At 30.3% G+C, this 19,135-nt stretch overlaps 3 protein-coding genes across 3 annotated transcripts; 1 reads left to right on the top strand and 2 right to left on the bottom strand.

The window, feature by feature from the left end:
* The first annotated feature begins 2,163 nt into the window (after nt 1-2,163).
* On the top strand, nt 2,164-4,387 carry LOC106771230 (probable inorganic phosphate transporter 1-7). The gene is made up of 2 exons (XM_014657169.2): nt 2,164-2,205; nt 2,722-4,387. The coding sequence occupies exon 2, from the start codon at nt 2,749-2,751 to the stop codon at nt 4,333-4,335; it is 1,587 nt and encodes a 528-aa protein (XP_014512655.1). The 5' UTR covers nt 2,164-2,205; nt 2,722-2,748; the 3' UTR covers nt 4,336-4,387.
* Nucleotides 4,388-9,230: 4,843 nt separating this feature from the next.
* On the bottom strand, nt 9,231-9,927 carry LOC106771618 (protein TAPETUM DETERMINANT 1-like). Its single transcript, XM_014657613.2, has 2 exons — nt 9,837-9,927; nt 9,231-9,684 (listed from the first exon to the last, which is right to left on the bottom strand). The coding sequence occupies exons 1-2, from the start codon at nt 9,883-9,885 to the stop codon at nt 9,362-9,364; spliced, it is 372 nt and encodes a 123-aa protein (XP_014513099.1). The 5' UTR covers nt 9,886-9,927; the 3' UTR covers nt 9,231-9,361.
* Nucleotides 9,928-17,252: 7,325 nt separating this feature from the next.
* Nucleotides 17,253-18,248, bottom strand: LOC106771625 (phosphoenolpyruvate carboxylase kinase 2). The gene is made up of 2 exons (XM_014657618.2): nt 17,470-18,248; nt 17,253-17,373 (listed from the first exon to the last, which is right to left on the bottom strand). Exons 1-2 carry the CDS (start codon nt 18,242-18,244, stop codon nt 17,336-17,338), a joined length of 813 nt encoding a protein of 270 aa, XP_014513104.1. The 5' UTR covers nt 18,245-18,248; the 3' UTR covers nt 17,253-17,335.
* Nucleotides 18,249-19,135: the final 887 nt, after the last annotated feature.

Raw genomic sequence — 19,135 nt, 5'->3', positions numbered from 1 at the left:
TTATGTGCAATGTATGAAAGTTTCATAGCAATTAAGGCCAAGTACTACAATCTGTGTAGCAAAAAAGACCCTTGTAATCGTTTACAAGAGGTTGGTAATCGTTTACGCGAGCCTTTTTTCTGTTTTGGACATCCTGTTGCACTGAAGGAACCACCTGTGGTAACGTGGGAGACCATAGGGGATTTTGGGTGTTTTTGAAGACAACTTGACTGGTTTTTGGTATAAATGTGAGTGTAGGGTTGGATGTGATGCTTGAGAAACCCCATGATGTAAAAGGGGTCCACCCAGGGTGATGACATGAACCTTGGTGAAGTTCAGTGAAATCTGCCACATAAAACACTCTTGTAGTCATTTACAAGAGGCTTGTAATCGATTACGCGAGCCATATTCCCGTTTTGGACATCCTGTTGTACTGAAGGAACCACCTGTTATAACGTAGGGGACCACGGGTGATTTTGGATGTTTTTTAAGACAACATGACTTGTTTTTAAGACAATTTTAATAGGGATAAAAATTGCTTTTCACAAGAATTATACTTAAATTTGATGTGGATTGCGAAGATGAGATAAATGATGAAACGCGCAAACTCTCTCCTTTATTTGCTTCTAAATTCTTCAAAACGAATCGAAAATCCATCTGCGCCAATGCATCAACCCTAAGCGAACATAACCTTAAGCACTCTCTAATCTTCAAATAAATAAATTACTATTTAAAAGGCTTAAAGAGAGAATAAATAACTTTTAGAAGAAAAGTTTTAAGAGAATAATATTATTTTAGATGATAAAATTCATTAACTAAAATTATATTTACAAGTTTAAACTTTTAATATTAAAATAAACGAGTTTTAAAATATGACATATCTTATTTTTTTAGACTCTTACAACTAATATATTGATATTAAAAAATATAAATGAAATAGGAAATATTTTGATAAATTTATGTAGTTCTCACCCTCCATACTTTTTTTTAAGTGCATTCCATAGTGAAAATTAACAACATCAATTAAAAAAATCGATAATAATTAATAATTGGTTAAGGACTAAATTATGATAAAGTATTTCTTTTATTTTTTTAATAGAATATATGATAATTTCATAGTATCTTTTTTCTTATTTATTATCTTCTAAAATCTCATCATATCTTTTTAATTTGTGTGGGGACTAATGATAATATAATACTGCTACAACTCATACGAGATATACTATAGCAAATCAAATTTGGTATGTAAAAACTAATTGATATTTACTATTTAAATAAAATTAATAAAAATAATTAATATACTAAATAATTAAGCCAAAATTTTATTCCTGTATTAACCTAAATTTAAGTTTTCTCTGTTTTGTTTTGTTATTTGATTTTCATATAAAACTTGCCGTGTATTTAATATTTTATAAGTTTTCAAGTACCCAACGATGCCGAGTGTATTTAGGATATGTAACGGGAAAAAGATATTTTGATATATTGTTTAAATACGTTTAGATGATATTTTTTATACGAATTAATTAGTATATTTATAGAAATTATTTTATTTTATTTATTTACATTTTTTTAATTTATATAAAATTTAATTTTAGCTTATTCATAAATTAATTTTAATTTGTAAAAAAAAGCTTATTTTATTTCAAAATGTCTTATTTAAAAACTAGTCCATCAACGTAATTTTTCATTTTCATCTACGGATAGAAAAAGAAAATTAATCTTGAAACAAAATGGTAAAGTATATTTCTTTAGAATTTTCACATTTTGAATTTGAATTTACATCCTTTTTTTTAGTTTCATAACAAAGAATAAAAAATAAAAATTTCCTAAAATATAATTACAAATAATAAAATAAAATAAAAAAACTGAAAGAAGTTAAAAATATCAACAGAATTCAAAATTTGAAATTTCTGTATTAATTTTATATTTAAAAATAGAGATTTAAAGATATTTTTAACGATGAAATTTAATATAATCATATTACTTCCTAAAATTATATATCTACCTCTTATCCTTTGTAATTATCATTATCTTTAATCTCTAATAACAAAATAAATAAAAAGATTAAAAGGAAATAGATAAAGAATATTTTGATTAATTTATATCTTTTACTAAGATAAGATAGAATGGTTTCTTTTAAATAGGGGGAACCATCCCTCCTTCTACGTCAAATTCCTTACTTCAAAGCTTACTCCTCACGTTTGTGATTTGCGGCGTGCTACTGAGGTGTGTAATCTCTTCTCACGTTAAGTCTCTGTGATCTGCTGTCTGCTGGTCTGTAATACGAGAATGTCTTCAGTTTGATATCTTTTAAGGAATAAATAAATTATTCGGCATTTAATATATGTCTCTCTGTTTCTTTCTGATTTTTTTCACTCTAAACATCTGCATATCTAAGTGCTCTTTTTCACTTTAGGGTTTCCATGCACACGTTAGAATGCAGGATATAATTTTCTGCTCTCTTTAGGTTAATTATCTCCTTGTTTTTTAAATTACTGTTTTAGTTCTTGTCTATTTTGTTATTAGATTCATTCTCTTGATACTGACCTAATATCTTTAATAATTTTATTTTATATTTTAAAAGAAAAGTGTCATGTGATTAGTGTTTAAGAGGTCTTTCATAAAAACTGGGTGTTGGTAACGACTAAAAGTCTCTCTCCTTCATTGTAAAGTATCACAGTTCATGTTTTTTATATATATTATTTTCTGATGTTAACTATTGTGTGTTTTTCTGAAGTTAAGGTCCTGAAAGATTGAAGGAAGAAAAGCATGGGTGGGCAATCTCTGCATGTGCTTAATGCACTGGATGTTGCTAAGACACAATGGTATCATTTCACAGCAATTGTGATTGCTGGAATGGGTTTCTTCACTGATTCTTATGACCTGTTCTGCATATCCCTGGTCACCAAATTACTTGGCCGAATATACTATACTGTAGGCCATGATAAGCCTGGCTCTCTGCCAGCAAATGTTTCAGCTGCCATCAATGGTGTCGCATTCTGTGGATCCCTTGCAGGCCAACTTTTCTTTGGGTGGCTTGGTGACAAAATGGGAAGGAAGCGTGTCTACGGTATGACCCTTATGCTCATGGTCGTAAGCTCAATTGCTTCTGGTCTTTCCTTTGGTAAAGACCCTAAAGCTGTCATGGCTACCCTTTGTTTCTTCCGCTTCTGGCTTGGATTTGGAATTGGTGGAGACTACCCTCTTTCCGCCACCATCATGGCTGAGTATGCCAACAAGAAGACTCGTGGAGCGTTCATAGCTGCTGTTTTTGCCATGCAAGGTTTTGGAATTTTGGCTGGTGGAGTGGTTGCAATAGTAGTGTCAGCTGCTTTCGGTGCCCTCTATCCCGCTCCAACATTCCAGGTCAACCCACTTCTGTCCACAGTGCCACAAGCTGATTACGTTTGGAGGATAATCTTGATGTTTGGTGCAATCCCTGCTGTGATCACATACTATTGGCGCTTGAAAATGCCCGAGACTGCGAGATACACTGCCTTGGTTGCCAAGAATACGAGCCAAGCTGCTGCAGATATGTCAAAGGTGTTGCAGGTTGAGATAGAAGCTGAACCAGAGAAAGTTGAGGAATTGGAAGGAAGAAGAGGAAGGGGGAATGAGTTTGGCCTGTTCACAAAAGAGTTCCTTCTTCGCCATGGACTTCACCTTGTTGGAACAGCCAGTACTTGGTTCCTGTTGGACATTGCCTATTACAGTCAGAATCTTTTCCAGAAAGACATTTTCAGTACTATTGGTTGGATTCCTCCAGCAAAAACCATGAATGCCATTCAAGAGGTTTACAAAATTGCTAGAGCACAGACCCTCATAGCTCTTTGCAGTACTGTCCCTGGTTACTGGTTCACAGTGGCACTCATTGATAAGATGGGCAGGTATACAATTCAGTTGATGGGATTTTTCTTTATGACCGTCTTCATGCTTGCCTTAGCCATTCCATACCACCACTGGACCTTGAGCGGCAACCAAATTGGGTTTGTTGTCCTCTATTCATTGACCTTCTTCTTTGCCAATTTTGGTCCAAATGCCACAACATTCGTGGTGCCAGCAGAGATTTTCCCTGCAAGACTAAGGTCAACATGTCATGGCATATCGGCTGCAGCTGGCAAAGCTGGGGCAATGGTAGGGGCTTTTGGCTTCCTCTATGCTCAAAACGCCATTGGACTAAGAAATACACTTCTTATTTTGTCTGCCATTAACTTCTTGGGGTTTATCTTTACGTTTCTGATTCCTGAATCTAAAGGAAAATCGCTGGAGGAGATGTCTGGTGAAGCTGAACAAAACAATACTCCTACAAGAGAATCAACAATGGAAGCCGGTCTTGAAGTTAGACCATCTGTCTAACTTCATTTTTAGTTTCTTTTCATATTTCTATTCGTAGGCTCCTAGTATATAGTGTGCATTTACTGGTCAATACCATTTAGTCGTTAGACTTGATTTCTGTTTCTTTCAGCTTAGAAAGTCCTTGTATTATGTTTCTTTGTTCTACTTTCTTTTGAAATACAATCAGTTTCGTATATATACATGCATGCACTTTAGAAGTGTTTATTTATGCTCTCAACCCCTTTGTGTTTTCATTTTTTATTTAACTGTATCAAAATATGTTCACACTATGTAGTGTGGTTGCTATGAACAACAGTTTCTAGTGTTTGACTACATCTTTATACCATGCCTCAATCTTGACCTTCCTTACATTATTGTTTGAAATAGTCGGATACGTGCTCTTTCGTGTTTAAGCGCTGCGAATATTTCTTATATATAATCAAATTCATGCTGTTATCTTTCATACTTTTTCTCTTGGCTCTCTTTAGGCTGTGAATAATTATTAAAGAAAGAAAAAAAATATATTCATTAAATATGACTGGAAATAATTAACTAACTTGCTTCTTTATATAACAATCTTGTACCTGATTTTGTTAGTTTTATATTGAATGATTAACTTTGTATTTTAATTAAATATGTTAAAAGTCGATTCATGTGTATCAGAAAAAAGAAAACTAGGTGTGAATACCCTTTTTTGAATCTTTTTCGCCGCAGTGCATATCCGCTTATGGATACTATGTCTCATTTCCTTCGTATCGAATAAAGAAAAAATAATGATATTTTTAGAACTCTTTATTAATAATTTTTTCACAGGATCCGTTTCACTGTTATATTGATTTGTTTGAATTTATTTTAAAAAAAAATATTTTAAACGAATCAATCATAAAAATATGTATTGTCAAAAAAAATTATTAAAAAGTCTTTCTCAGAAATCACCCCATTGCTTGATTTTTATTCGTCTGAGATTTCTATTTAGAGTTTGAAGACAAAATAAACCGTGGACGACACTCTTACTCATGTTCATTTATACGTACATACTGCATAAGATATTCCATCAATTCGTGTCAATAAAAAAATTTAAATATATTTATAGTTCTTAAATTTACAATCAAATATTTCGCAGCGCTTAAACACGAAAGAACATGTATCCGATTACGAAAGAAAACAGGGTACGACACCTACACCCAATTCAATATTTCCAAATAATAGAAATCAGAAACAATGTAAGGAGTTCAGACTTAGGACCTGTCTACCGTTGAAAGCTTGGACAGATAGTTCAGCCTTCAAAATCTCAGTTGGATTAGCCACTTGAAAAGCTTGGCCTCAACGGCCAAGCTTGATAACACCTCCACAGCCAATCCCAACAGGATAAGCTCAGCCTCACCAGTCAAATCGAATAAAGATATGTCTCCACAACCAATACATAACCAGTTCGGTCTCAATAGCCCATACAAATAATTGAACACGGCCTCAAGGCCCATCCACTTGCAAATATTACCTCAGGACTAATCTGTCTACAAATATGGTCCATCCATCTACAAGTCATACAAGTAGGCTCAAGGTCATCATATGACTTCATACACCAAATCAAACTCCCAATACTTGGAGGTTTATGTTCCTATAAGATCCAATAAATATATTAAAGAGTACAATCCAATAAAATCTATTTATTATAGAACATATTAACTTACATCTATTTGAATCATATTTTCATATTATAATTAAATCTCAACGGTTTTGTATATTGGTTATTATTTATCATTTTGTTACTGTTTATTATATTGTTACCATATTTTACAGAAAAGTATTATTCTAATAAGAATATATGCTATCAGTCTATGCTGATCCTATAAATATAACTAGTATTTTTCAAAGAATACTTATTTCATAACTCTTACTTATAGATCCTAACTTTCTTACTCTCTTAAATGTCAAAGAGTTTTTGTAGGTGGATCTTTCTCTCTCAATAACGAGAAAGCCCTCTCGAAATAGAAAGAAAAGTTAAACCATCGTTAGGATCTTACCACTTATTCCAAAGTCCACACTTAAGATCTGGGTAAGAACGTATGTGAAATTGAAATTTATCTTTGTCTTAAACTTTGATATTGTTTTGGTATTCAAACTTGAAAAATAAATGAATATAATCCTCTTAACTCGATAGTAAATATTATTTATATGTTAAATGACAATCGATGATGAGATTTACACATTATCAAAAAACGTAACACATGTTAAAAAAATGTAACGCAAGACTATATGTATTCATTTTAAAATTTTAGAGACCAAACTATATTAAAGTTTGGACATGGATTAATCTCAATTTTGTATCAAAATTTAGAGACTAAAGACATAGTTAACAAAATATATATATATATATATATATATATATATATATATATATCTTATTCTTTTTGTTTACATCTTTTATTCACCATGTGGTATTAATCAACCATACCAAATTGAAATGGAGTGTGGACTTGGATTTACTCAACCAAACATGGACTCATGCTCCATAAACTCAGTCTAAACCTTACTTTACTTGAATTCAACCTATTTTTGTTCAAATTTAAGTTTCATTGACTTGGCCTAACTTGATCTTTATTCGAGTCAACCTAATATAGTTTGTCTAAACTTAATCTAATATAAATTTGGGATTACTCAATCCAATTTGGATCGAAACTTATTTTAGTTTGTGACTTAATTTTAAGTTTAATTCACATACGAGCCTAGATATAATGGGTTGATGATCAATGTTAGTGGCTTTTTTATGATAAACGATTTTAACTAATTGTCTTCATGCATGATGGAAAATGAAATCACATCTTATAACTTCTTCATTATGTTTTTTTATCGAAAACAAACCTTTCAAACCAAAAATCGATGTTGCCTAGGATATCGTTGATAAATTTCAATTTGTTTTTTTGTTGTTGATTAAGAAATATTGACCGACAAATGATTCAAATTTATATCTGAAGATTTGGATGAATTTTCGTTATTCAATGGTTCAAATGTTGTATATAGATCATTAGAAAGATTTTCTTCTTCTAGCAGTAACTCGTCTAAATCAAATGGAACTTAAGTTAAATCAAATGGATCTTTAAATGATTGTTAACAAAACATCATTGCTTTGATTCTTCATCCATTTATTAACACAATCAATGTAATTTGTTTATTAATATTTTAAATATTTTATGGACACAACTTACATATAAAATATTTTACAATATTTAACACCTTTTGCATGTTGTTGTTTGGATGATAAATGTTAAAATGTTCTATGAAGAGAATTTTTTTCACACAAAATTCATTCTTAGTTTTTCATGTTTTTAATGAAAAATTGTTGTTTTGTTGTTATAATATATTTTTTTTAATAAAAAATAAATCACGCCTGTTCATTATTTATTAGCGAATTAGGAATTGAAATTGTAACCGTCCAACAATATTATGAATTTTTATTGATTTTGATATGAGAATACTTTTTTAAGGTAATCTCTTAGTTCGAACAATATTATTGAATGAGAACTTGAAGATTCAAAGTTGAATATTACAATGGACTTTGATCCTACCCGAAATAGAAATTAAAAAAAAAAAAGTAGAAATGTATGGAAAAGAACATCATCCCTCTTTATAAGAATTTTAAACATAACTAATTATACATATGACTTTATTGCTTCATTTAAAAAGCATTTGAAAGCTAGATTGAGGAAATATAATCAGTTACTTCTTAAAAAGGATTTAAAAAATAATAGTGTAACATTTAGTTAAATAAGAAAGAAACATCACGAATTTGCTTTCGAATTATCCAAATTAACCGGAACAGCTAAATGTTATTCAAATGTTTTATCTGTGAAACAGTTCTAAAGTCAAGTAAAAGGATAAGATTAAAAAATTGGAAAAATACACGAATTATAATTAACAGATTTTAATAATACGTTTGTTTACATAACAAAAAAAATGAAAAATGACATTAAAAAGTAATTTTTTTTTATAATTGTTAAGATATGTCGAAAAGGGTAAATTAGAAAAAATGATTATATTATCTAGTTTATTAATAATGTTGAAGCCCGTAAAATAAATCCCTCCGATCCAGAAAAGAAAATCAGTTAATTTAATTTAATTCACTTTTATTTAGTAAAAAATTATTTGATATGGTTTAACTTATTACAAGTTAGGTTTAAACTTTTTTTGGTTCCTAAGTTAAGTTCTGATGTTCAGTTTAGTCCCCGTTTTTAAAAAAGGTCAACCTTTAGTCCCTATGATATGAAAAATGTATCAAATCAGTCATATTGGTTAACAAATCACAAGTTTTTCATTAAGTGATTTGTTGTTCATAACACCCTCCTTTCACAAATCACAAAATATTGGATATCTAGGTATGAAAACTTGTGATTTATTGTTCATCAAGTGTTGTCATGAGGACTGATTTGATACATTTTTCATATCATATGGACTAAAGGTTGACATTTTTAAAAGCGGAGACTAAAGTGAACATTAGAACTTAACTTAGGGACCAAAAAAGGTTTAAACTTACAAGTTAATAGGTTAATTTATTTAAATATATTTTTTGATTTCATTTATTTTATATATTTATTGTAATATATTTAAAATGAATTTATTTGAGTTATTTATATATAATAATATAATTAAAGTGTTTATTTATTTTATCAATAATAATTATGATAAAAATAGTAGTTAAAAATTAAAATTTTAATCTATAAATGCAAAAGAAATTTAAGAATTCAATTTGTTAAAATAAAATAACGGTAGGATTAGATATATTAATATTTATTTGATATATTTTATAGAAATAAAATAATCATTAAAATGAATTTTTATATTTATAAGAAAAAATAGTGAAAGGTAATAATATTAAATGTTGAAAAAAAATTGTGTGTCACAGTATTAGAAGTGTAATTGTATTAGATGTGTGAAAAAACGCATTGGGAGAATTTCTCGAATATTAGCAGCAGTTTAAAACAAATTATAAAAACTGAAATGGAGGCTTGCAAAAGAGCGAGTCTCTTATTTCCTGTTTCACATATAGATTCTAGGATTTGTAACAATGGATGTCGGATGAAATTGGATTGAAATGGAAGGAGTTGCTCCAAGCATAGCGGAAGTTTGTGGTTGCATCAGAAGTGATGGGCAGACCATTGTTAACAACACAAACATCACCGGACACTCTGAAAATCGAAGGCTGTACCTTTTCCACGGTTTGAAATCCAGTGCAGTTTAACTTCACATGCCTTTGAACGCACAGTTCACTGCATTTGTTGGAGATGCTCACAGCATACTCGTGGTACCCCTTAACCAGTTTTCCTGTATCATATTGTCGCACTTCAAGGTTTCTCAGACTGCATCCTCCATAAACTGCACCCATTCACAATCTTTACTACAAACCGATTTCTCATTCATGAGATCAAGTTTGGGTTTATCATCATAGATTGAAACATATGTGCACAAACAATAATTGCAGAATTAATACATGTGATTCTTTATTTGAATTCTTTTGACAAAATTACCTCTTGCAATGACGAGAAATATGATCAGCCATTTGAGGATAGCAACCATTGCTATTCTGAAAGCTGTTTTGGTGCTGTGCTGTCATATGATAAGGTACTTGGTTATTATTTATAAGACCTCCAGAATTATCACAAAACATCAAATCTTTGAATTCAATCATACATCGAATCTTTGAATTCAATGATCAATCAACCACGATATTAAAACAATAATGTCATGATAATTCAAATATTTTAAACTCTGTGTGATAAAGAAATTATTTTTATATCGTGAGTGTAACATCCATTAGGTTGTACATTATTATTAATAAAGATAATCTAAACATATAGTTTCATACTTTTTACATCAAAATCTACAAAGTAAACATTTCTTCCTGAGGAAATATATTATATTTACACACCACATAAAAATAATATATATATATATATATATATATATATATATATATATATATATATATATATATATACACACACAAATCGCCATGCAATTATATCAAAATAGACTTATTATGTACAATATACACTCAATTAAAAGACAAATTGTCATATTTATACATGGCATCGACATATACCTAAACTTGCTATTTTAATAAAATAGTTAATTTCATTTACTTATCTGCATAACTTAATGGATTGGGACATCAAAAAGCTTGCAAGGTATAAAAATTTATTAATTTAAGAAGTAAAAGGTACGGGACTATACATTATCAAGAAATAAATCTGAGTTAATTCATAAGAAATAATTCTGTTATATTAATTGTTTTTTGTTATTAATTGTTAGGATGAACTATTTTTTATAATTAAGTTGAATTGTTTAGTTGAGTACATATATTATTGATTGTGATTTGTGAGGTTGAGGAGATTTTTATCCTTCTATCCTGTGCATGGAAGACACGTGTAAACTGTTCTTATTCCAGATGTTAGTCAGGAGTGCACACTCACTCACCTTCCATCTTCCCATCCCATCTCCACTACCTAATTATCTATAATTTCTTTTCTTGTATAGTCTTTTCTCAATAATATTTCAGAATTAATTAATTGTATATGTGTGCTAACTACATTACATTAATTACACCTCAATATAGAAAATTATTTTAACAATGTCTAGTTAAATACATAAATGTATATACTATACTATATGGCATAATCTACTGGAAAAACATAGGTGTTTTAAATTAAATTTCGTGACACAAAAAGTTAATTTGATGACAATGAAAAACACTTATTAATCCCTAACCGACTTTTCAATCCATGAATAGCCAACTACCATAATGTTGTCACTTGGCCTTCATTAGTCAGCATATTGCTTTTGCCAAACCTAATTTCTGGACTCTTCTTTACCATCTGTCTATGTTTTTTTTTATTACCAGGTTATTCTCTAAACTCTTTCCATTCATCGCATCCATCTATTATTGTATCATTTTATTTTCTACTATAGATGATGACAAGATAATCTACGACAAGGTATCTTCTATCTAAAGAAAACAAAAACACCACCGTTATCAGTCATACAAAATTAAGGAAAGTAACAAAAGAAAGATGGAGAATAGAAGAGGGAAAATGTCCAGAACTTACTGTTATGATTCTTCTTCCCCACTTTGTTTTTACTTTTCACATTTACTCAACTTTTATGAATCTTGTAGTATAAAAATTATTAACTAAATCACGTACTTTTTGAGAGATGTAGAATCATTGTTTTTAAGAATGTAGTTTATATAAGTTTTTCAAAATATAACAAAAAATTCTCGAAATATTCGAGAATCTCATAATTAGAAGAAAAAAAACTCTATAAAAGTTTATACACAAGATATAAAAATTAAAAGAAAGAAAAAGAGTGTGTCATTCACCTTATACTTTAAATAAAACACAAAATTGTGTTATTACATTCAATCGTAACTTTTTCTTCAATTATTTTTTATAGCAGACAACATCTTTCTTATCTCGTAAGAAAAAAAAATTATAGTTAAATGTTTCCACATTTCTAATCATGGCACTTTTCTTAAATGAATATTTAAACGAAAAATTAAAATAAAATATTATTTTCAAATTCAAATAATAAAACTTATGGAGATGAAAATTTAGTAATAAAATATGAAATTAGGTATTTTTAAATTAATTTTTATTATGCTTTGATAACCAGAAAACATCTATTACATTCTATACTTGGAAGCCACCTTATATTTCACTCAATGCAACACCATTAGTGAATTAATAAAAATATAAAATTATTATAATTTTAAAATTTAAATTGAAAATTTCATTAAATTAAAAATTTAGTGATAAAGTTTGCAAAATGTAAAAATTCAGTAATACAATATATAGTTAATTTATATATTCTGAGGCTAAAATTATTAATCTCTGTTATGTTGCCTCCATTAGTTAATCATAAAAAGTACTAATAATAAATATTTCCAGCTGTAAAAATATTGATCACAAACTATAAATTAACTAGATATTTAATTCAACGCATATTGTTCTACTCTCTGCAGAAGGACGTACTTCGTATTTGCTGCAGTCGACCAGGACATACGACAATTCAAATACGTTGAAAATGATATATACATAATTAAAAAGATTATAAATTTGAAATATGGATATGTACGGATGTGAGTGTCCCTTTACTCAACAACAAAAAGTGACCGGCCATGTTTGTTTGTTTGTGTGAATGGAAATAAAAAAAAAAAGAGTGAAAAAAAATTAAAAAATTATATTTATAATTGTTCAAATTAAAAATAAAAATAAAAATAATATTTTTACATAAATTTTTATGAGAATAATTTTCAAAATAAGTTTTAAATCGATATATTATTAACAATTTAATCCAAATTTTTCAAAAAAAAAATAGGACTAAATTGAAACAAAAATAAAAATGCAGAAATTAAATTGAGACAAAATAAAAATATATGAACTAAATTGAGACAAATACAATTATATGTGATCTGACATTAACATGTGAAAGTGTTATTGTCATATCATACTATCATTGGCACGTGACAGAGCTGGACACATGACATTATTTTTCATTTTCAAAAAGATTTTAAAAAATATAATTAAAAATATATTTAAAAAATATAAAAAAAAACACTCGAGTTAACACCTAACACCTTTTTAGCGGTGTTAGGACAGAACTAAGAGTGGTTCTCCCTACACCTCATACACCTCGTCCTACACCTCCCTATTCTTTCAGAACATTCCTCCCTACACCTCACCTGTCTCGTCCTACACCTCCTCATTGACAGTTTTGTCCTTCTTTTCCATTATCTTTCCGCATCTCATCTCTGAAATTCTACAACCCCTTTCTTTCTCTTTCTATTGGCACTTCTCCCTCCTCCCTCCTTTTTTTAACTGTTGGGAGATCGGGATTGGCTTTCATGATGTTGAGGCAAGTTTGTAGCAGCGGGTGGCGGCAGAGATCGGGCATATGGGTGGCGCAGGGAAGTGCGGTTGAGAGCGTTGGGAAGCTGCACTTCGAGTTTTTCGTCTTCTCCGCACTTGGAGGTGCGGTTCGTCTTCTCCGCACTTGGGAGGTGCGGTTCGTCTTCTTCGCACTTGGGAGGTGCGACTGGTCTTCACTATTTAGGATTGATTTGGGGTAGGTTGATCTGGGGTTTGGGTTGGTTGATCTGGGTTCAGATCTGGTAGAGGTGGTGAGAACCATGAGGGGAGCCGCACTTGGTAGGTGCGACTGTTGGTTGTGGAGGTGCGGTGCTGAACCGCACTTGGGAGGTGCGCTTGAGGGAGCCGCACTTGGTAGGTGTGACTGTTGGTTGTGGAGGTGCTGTGCAGAACCGCACTTGGGAAGTGCACTTGAGGGAGTCGCACTTGGGAGGTGCGACTGTTGCTTTTGGAGGTGCGGGGTACAGAACTGCATTTGTGAAGTGCGGTTGAAGGGCGGTTGTTGTTGTCGATTTCGCGAGGTGCGGCATGTGAAGATCTGCGAGTTGCGGTCTTGGGTTATCTTTTTTGTTAGCCCACTCCTGCCAATCACTTCGCTTAGTAGAATACTCTTCATTTGCCATAATATTGCAGACATTGCTTTCTAGTTGACTATTATCAATTGAGTTATTGGCAGGGAAGTCAAGAAAGCTAGACAAGGAATTTGTATGCCAGGAAACATTATTTCCATTGGAATAAGGTGTTGACGTTGTAGAAGGTAATGGTTCACTATTTGAAGAATAAGATAATGGCAGTGAAGCCATGTTACTCAATGACTGTGAAATAAAAGGAACGAAGGGTAAAATGGTAAAAATGGAGGTGCAGGAAGAAGGAGGTAAGGTGCAAGGAGGAACACTCATTCTTTTATATTTCCGACTGTGTCCTTCTTAGGAAATCTTTTAAATACCTTTTTTTATTGGTTTAAATCCTTTTTTGATCCCTAAGTTAAGTTTTGATTTTCAGTTTAGTCCTCGTTTTTAAAAGTGTCGATCTTTAGTCCCTATGATATGAAAAATGTATCAAAGCAGTCCTATCCGTTGACAAATCCCAAGTTAAGTTAACAAATCAGAACTTAACTTAGGGACCAAAAAAGGATTTAAACATTTTTTATTTGACCATTCAACAATTAAAAAAAAAAAACCTTCCTCCTCTGCCTCCATCTCATATTTCCCTATATCCATTTGGTGGGTAGGTACAATTTAAAAACGATGAAAAATTTACTTTTACTGTTGAAGGATAGAAATTATGAACAGGTAGTAATTTTGGCAGAGTTGGCAATTCAGCTTTAAATTTAAGCATTTGAATGACTTGCAGAAGGCCTAAATTTGTAATTTGGACGAGCACACCAAAGACCTATTCCCAGTAACCCTTTCATCTATTCACCATCAAATGCTCCACACAGTTTTGGGTCTGTAACTTCACTGTCTATCCCAATTCATACACCTCCCAAACCCACTCTACAATTGATACCTTCCCTTCGTGTGCCTTTAGATCAATCGTTTTCTTCTACTCGCTACCTCCATTAATACAACCCCAACATTAGAGTGTTCCTCCCCTCAATTCCAAGAAAGAAAACCCTAAACTACAATTCCAAATGTGGTGACTGCAACTCCAAATGCGGCGAGCGTCAACCGCACTTCCAAGTGTGGTTACCATGAACCGCATCTCCAACTTCAGCAGCTTCTCAATCGCACTTCCTTCAGGTGCGACAAGGTCTTCAACTGCACAACCACCGCTGCAAGAGCTCACCCACCACCACGACACAACCACCAAACGAGAATAGGTCTTTGGGAATGAAGCACAAGACTGCAACAAATAAAATGAGGGAGAAGAGGAGCGGAGGAGAAACACTCCCTCAAAACAGAGGAAAAAGAAAGGAGGTGCAGGATAATATGAAATGTGATAAAGAAAAAAGGTTGGTGCTTTTCTTAACTGTCGAACAGGTCAAATAAAAAAAAATCCAAAACTCTTAAGGGCACAATTAAAAATATAAAAGAAATAGAAATACAGGACGAGGTGAATGAGGTATAGGAAGAACAATGAAAAACCTATTTGAAAAAATCTCCAAAAATAAAAACTAAATAAATGATTAAACCATTTCGTCTAATTATGTTATTCATGTTAGATTTGCATAAGACATTAATGTTGATTTTTATACATGTGCTGAGTTTGTAATATTTTATTTTAATTTTTTAATATTTTTTTTAAGTGTAGAAGTCTAAATAACGTGGCAATATCTTCTATTTAATTTAGTTTCTATAATTATTTTTTTATTTAATTGAGTTTCATTCTTTTTTAAATTCAACAATGGTAATTTTTTTTTTAAAGTAGAACCAAATTGTAAATTAAGTCTACTTACTACTTATATATTTATGTTAAATTTTTTTTAAAATTTATATATTAAATCACTTCACCTAAATATGAATTAATTTTATTTTTTAATTTAAATTAAAAAACAAATACTTATTAGATTTAGTTATCAGCGAATTATAAAAGATTTAGTTATCAACGAATTTATTTACACAAAATTCAAAGTAAAAAATTACAAGATTATGAAAATATAAAATTAAAAGATTATAAGATTATAAAACCATAAAGTTAATAAATTATTAGATTATAAAATAATAAAATTATAATATTAAAAGAATATAAAATTATAAAATTATAGAATAACAACATTATAAAATTAAAAAATTATAAAATAATAAATTTACAAGATTGTAAAGTTACAATATTACAAGACAATATTACAAATTTATAAAATTATAAGATATTATTACAATATTACAATTTATAAGATTACACTATTATAATATTATAAAATTATAAAATAAAAAGATACAAAATTATAAAGTTATAAATAAATTAAATATCATGTGAGGACAACTCAATAAAATAACAAAGCAAGATGACAATCAAACCAAAACACTTAAGAGTCATATCATTCGATTAAAATAAAATTACATAAATTTAATTGAAATAATATTGGTTATTTCAATTAGAAAGTTAATTAAAATTTCCAAATTTGTCGTAACTTATCTATTATTATAGCCTATCTGTAATATTTTTTTCTTTTGAAAAATGATGGAATCTTAACTGACACAATTATCTTAACCACACAGATAAAAAAAATTGACAATAGATTCCGCTATAATTAATTGGAGTAATGGGTAATGTGAAAATTTAATTACTATAGTTTACTTTGCAAAACAAAAATGACATTTACACAATCAGTTGACAACAAGCCTTCTGAGATTTAAACAATCATTTTCTTGCTTTTAAAAAGATTATTAAAAGAAATAAACTTGTAGAATTATAAAAAATAAAATAATAAAAATTAGGAAAATAAAATCTTACTTAACTTTTTTTTATAACTTTTTACAACGTGATAATTTGTCATTAATTATTTTTAAATAATTTTTTGAAAATAAATTTAAATATATCAATAAAATAGTGATATATATTTTATTATAAAATAAAGTTGTTAAAAAAATTATTATGGGATCTAAATATTAATCAGTTGTATGATTTTGTTAGATATCAAAATACTATAAGGCTTTACAAGAAGAAAACAAACAACTGCCAACAGAATTCCAGGTATGCCAGTTATATATACATATTTGCGTCGCCAAAACCAACAGCTTGAGATATTGAATTATATAAGTTGATTGATCAAAGGAAAATATACAAGTTATATAGTTACATACAAATCTTGTCTTTTGATTTCGCCACATTAGGCAAATTGTTTCAAAACATACATTAAAAGGAAGGAAAATGATATTTGAACACCATTTTTTGGATACTATTTTGACACTGCACATGTGTTAAAATGTGATTGGGCAATTTCAAATTAAAAAAGTTGAGACATGAAAATATTTGAAAAAAAATTTAAAATTTGTTTTTTTAATTTAAAATTATCCAATACATTTTGACACGTGTACAGTATTAAAAGTGTTAAAATATCATTTTCCTAATCGAAGAAAGAGAAGAACAGCCTCTAAGGTCAGAGAATACAAAAAATCCATCTCAGTTCTTCCAAAAGTCATGAGACACTGTACATATCAGTCACTCTGTTCAATAATGCTAAACCACCGGTGTCCTGTTCATGCAAAATTTCAAAAACAGAAATTAAAAATTAAATCCTTTAAACTGTAATTTCTGTAACCAACCATATTCTTTGAAAGCCAAAACTTACTCAGAACTTCTTCAGCAGAGAACCTTCTAGAGACTTCTCTACATAACATTCTACGAAGGAGATCCTTGGCGGCAGGTGAAACAGAAGAGAAAACCCGGGTTGGGAGTCTCAAACTGGAGCGCATAACAGACTCAAAAATCTCCACAGGGGAATCACCTCCAAAGGGCAAAAACCCCGCCAACATTTGATACAAAACCACACCACAACTCCACACGTCAACTTTCTCGTTATAATCCCTTCCGGTGAGGACCTCCGGCGCCACGTAATGCGGTGTCCCCACCACTCCGTTCATGGACTCGCCCTCTTTGAAAGTCTCAGCCGAGCCGAAATCGGCTAGCTTCAGCCGATTGTCCTTGTCGAAAAGAATGTTGTCGGGCTTTATGTCTCGGTGGGCCACGCCAAGACGGTGGCAGTGGGCCACGCCTTTCATGAGCTGCCACATCACTGAAGCAGCTTCATGTTCCAGCATGACCTGGTGATGAAACGTGGGTTCGTAACACAGGTCGAGAATCATGTGGAGGTGCGTTTCGTCTTCGTAGAGGCTATGAATAGTGACTATGTGAGGGTGAGGGGAGAGCAGCTGAACGATCTTGGCCTCGGTAAAGAGGCATCGGGAGTCCAGGGAGTCTCCGCTGGCACTTATGGCTACCTTGTCGATGGATTTAACGGCGTAGGACTCGCCGGAGTCCGCCGACGAGCATCGGTAAACGGTACCGAATCTTCCCCGGCCGATCTCCTCCGAAACGACGTACTCTTGCTGGAGGTATTTACTCATACTGTTAGCTATTTTACTCAGAAGCGAAGAAAAAATTGATGAGGAGCAGGGGCTTTTATAAGGCTGATTGATTGAGTGGAATATTTTAATATGGATTCTGTAATATACGGACAGAATTTACAGCTCTGACAAAAAAATATTATCTATATTATTTATTTTGTTATTTGACAAATATTTGATTAAAAAATGTACGTATGCAATTTAAAATTTACAGATATCACAAATATTTAATTAAAAAATATATGTGAATATTTTAAAACTTGAATATATAAATATTTAAAAAAAAATATTTCATTAATTTTTAAAATAAAAACTAAAAAAATTATAAATATAGCATAAATTAAAATAAATATAAATATAAATATAAATTTAATTTTATATAAATTTAAATCAATAAAATATAAATTTATTCTAATTTTAATTAAATTTAACATAATAAAATATAAATTATATTTTAATTTTAATTTTTTGTTACTAATGAATACATATAATACTATATTTAAAATATAAAATAATATGATTAAATTCAAAATATAAATAAAAAATAATAATAAATAAATTAAAGATAAATTTAAGTAACATATTGAATAGTTTAATATATTTAAGTCTTCTTAACACTCTCTTTAACTTAGTATATATATATATATACAAGGGTTTGTTAACACGCGTACGCCTATTTTTCAGTTGGTACGTTTTAACAATGTGTACCAGATTATAGTAAACAAAAATACCCTCATTTATCATGGACTCTAAGTTTTAAGGTCAAGGATATTNAAATAATTTTCATTCTCAAAACTAAAAAAAAAAAGAAAACCCTTACTCACCTCCCTCATTCCTTTCAACCCTTTCTCTTTCATCTCTCCACTCCAACATTTTCTCTGTCATCTCTCT

This window comes from Vigna radiata, chromosome 8 (genome assembly GCF_000741045.1).
Source record: "Vigna radiata var. radiata cultivar VC1973A chromosome 8, Vradiata_ver6, whole genome shotgun sequence".
In the NCBI taxonomy this organism is placed as follows: Eukaryota; Viridiplantae; Streptophyta; class Magnoliopsida; order Fabales; family Fabaceae; genus Vigna; species Vigna radiata.
Note: the sequence above shows the minus strand (reverse complement) of the source record. Positions and strands in the feature narration are given on the sequence as shown.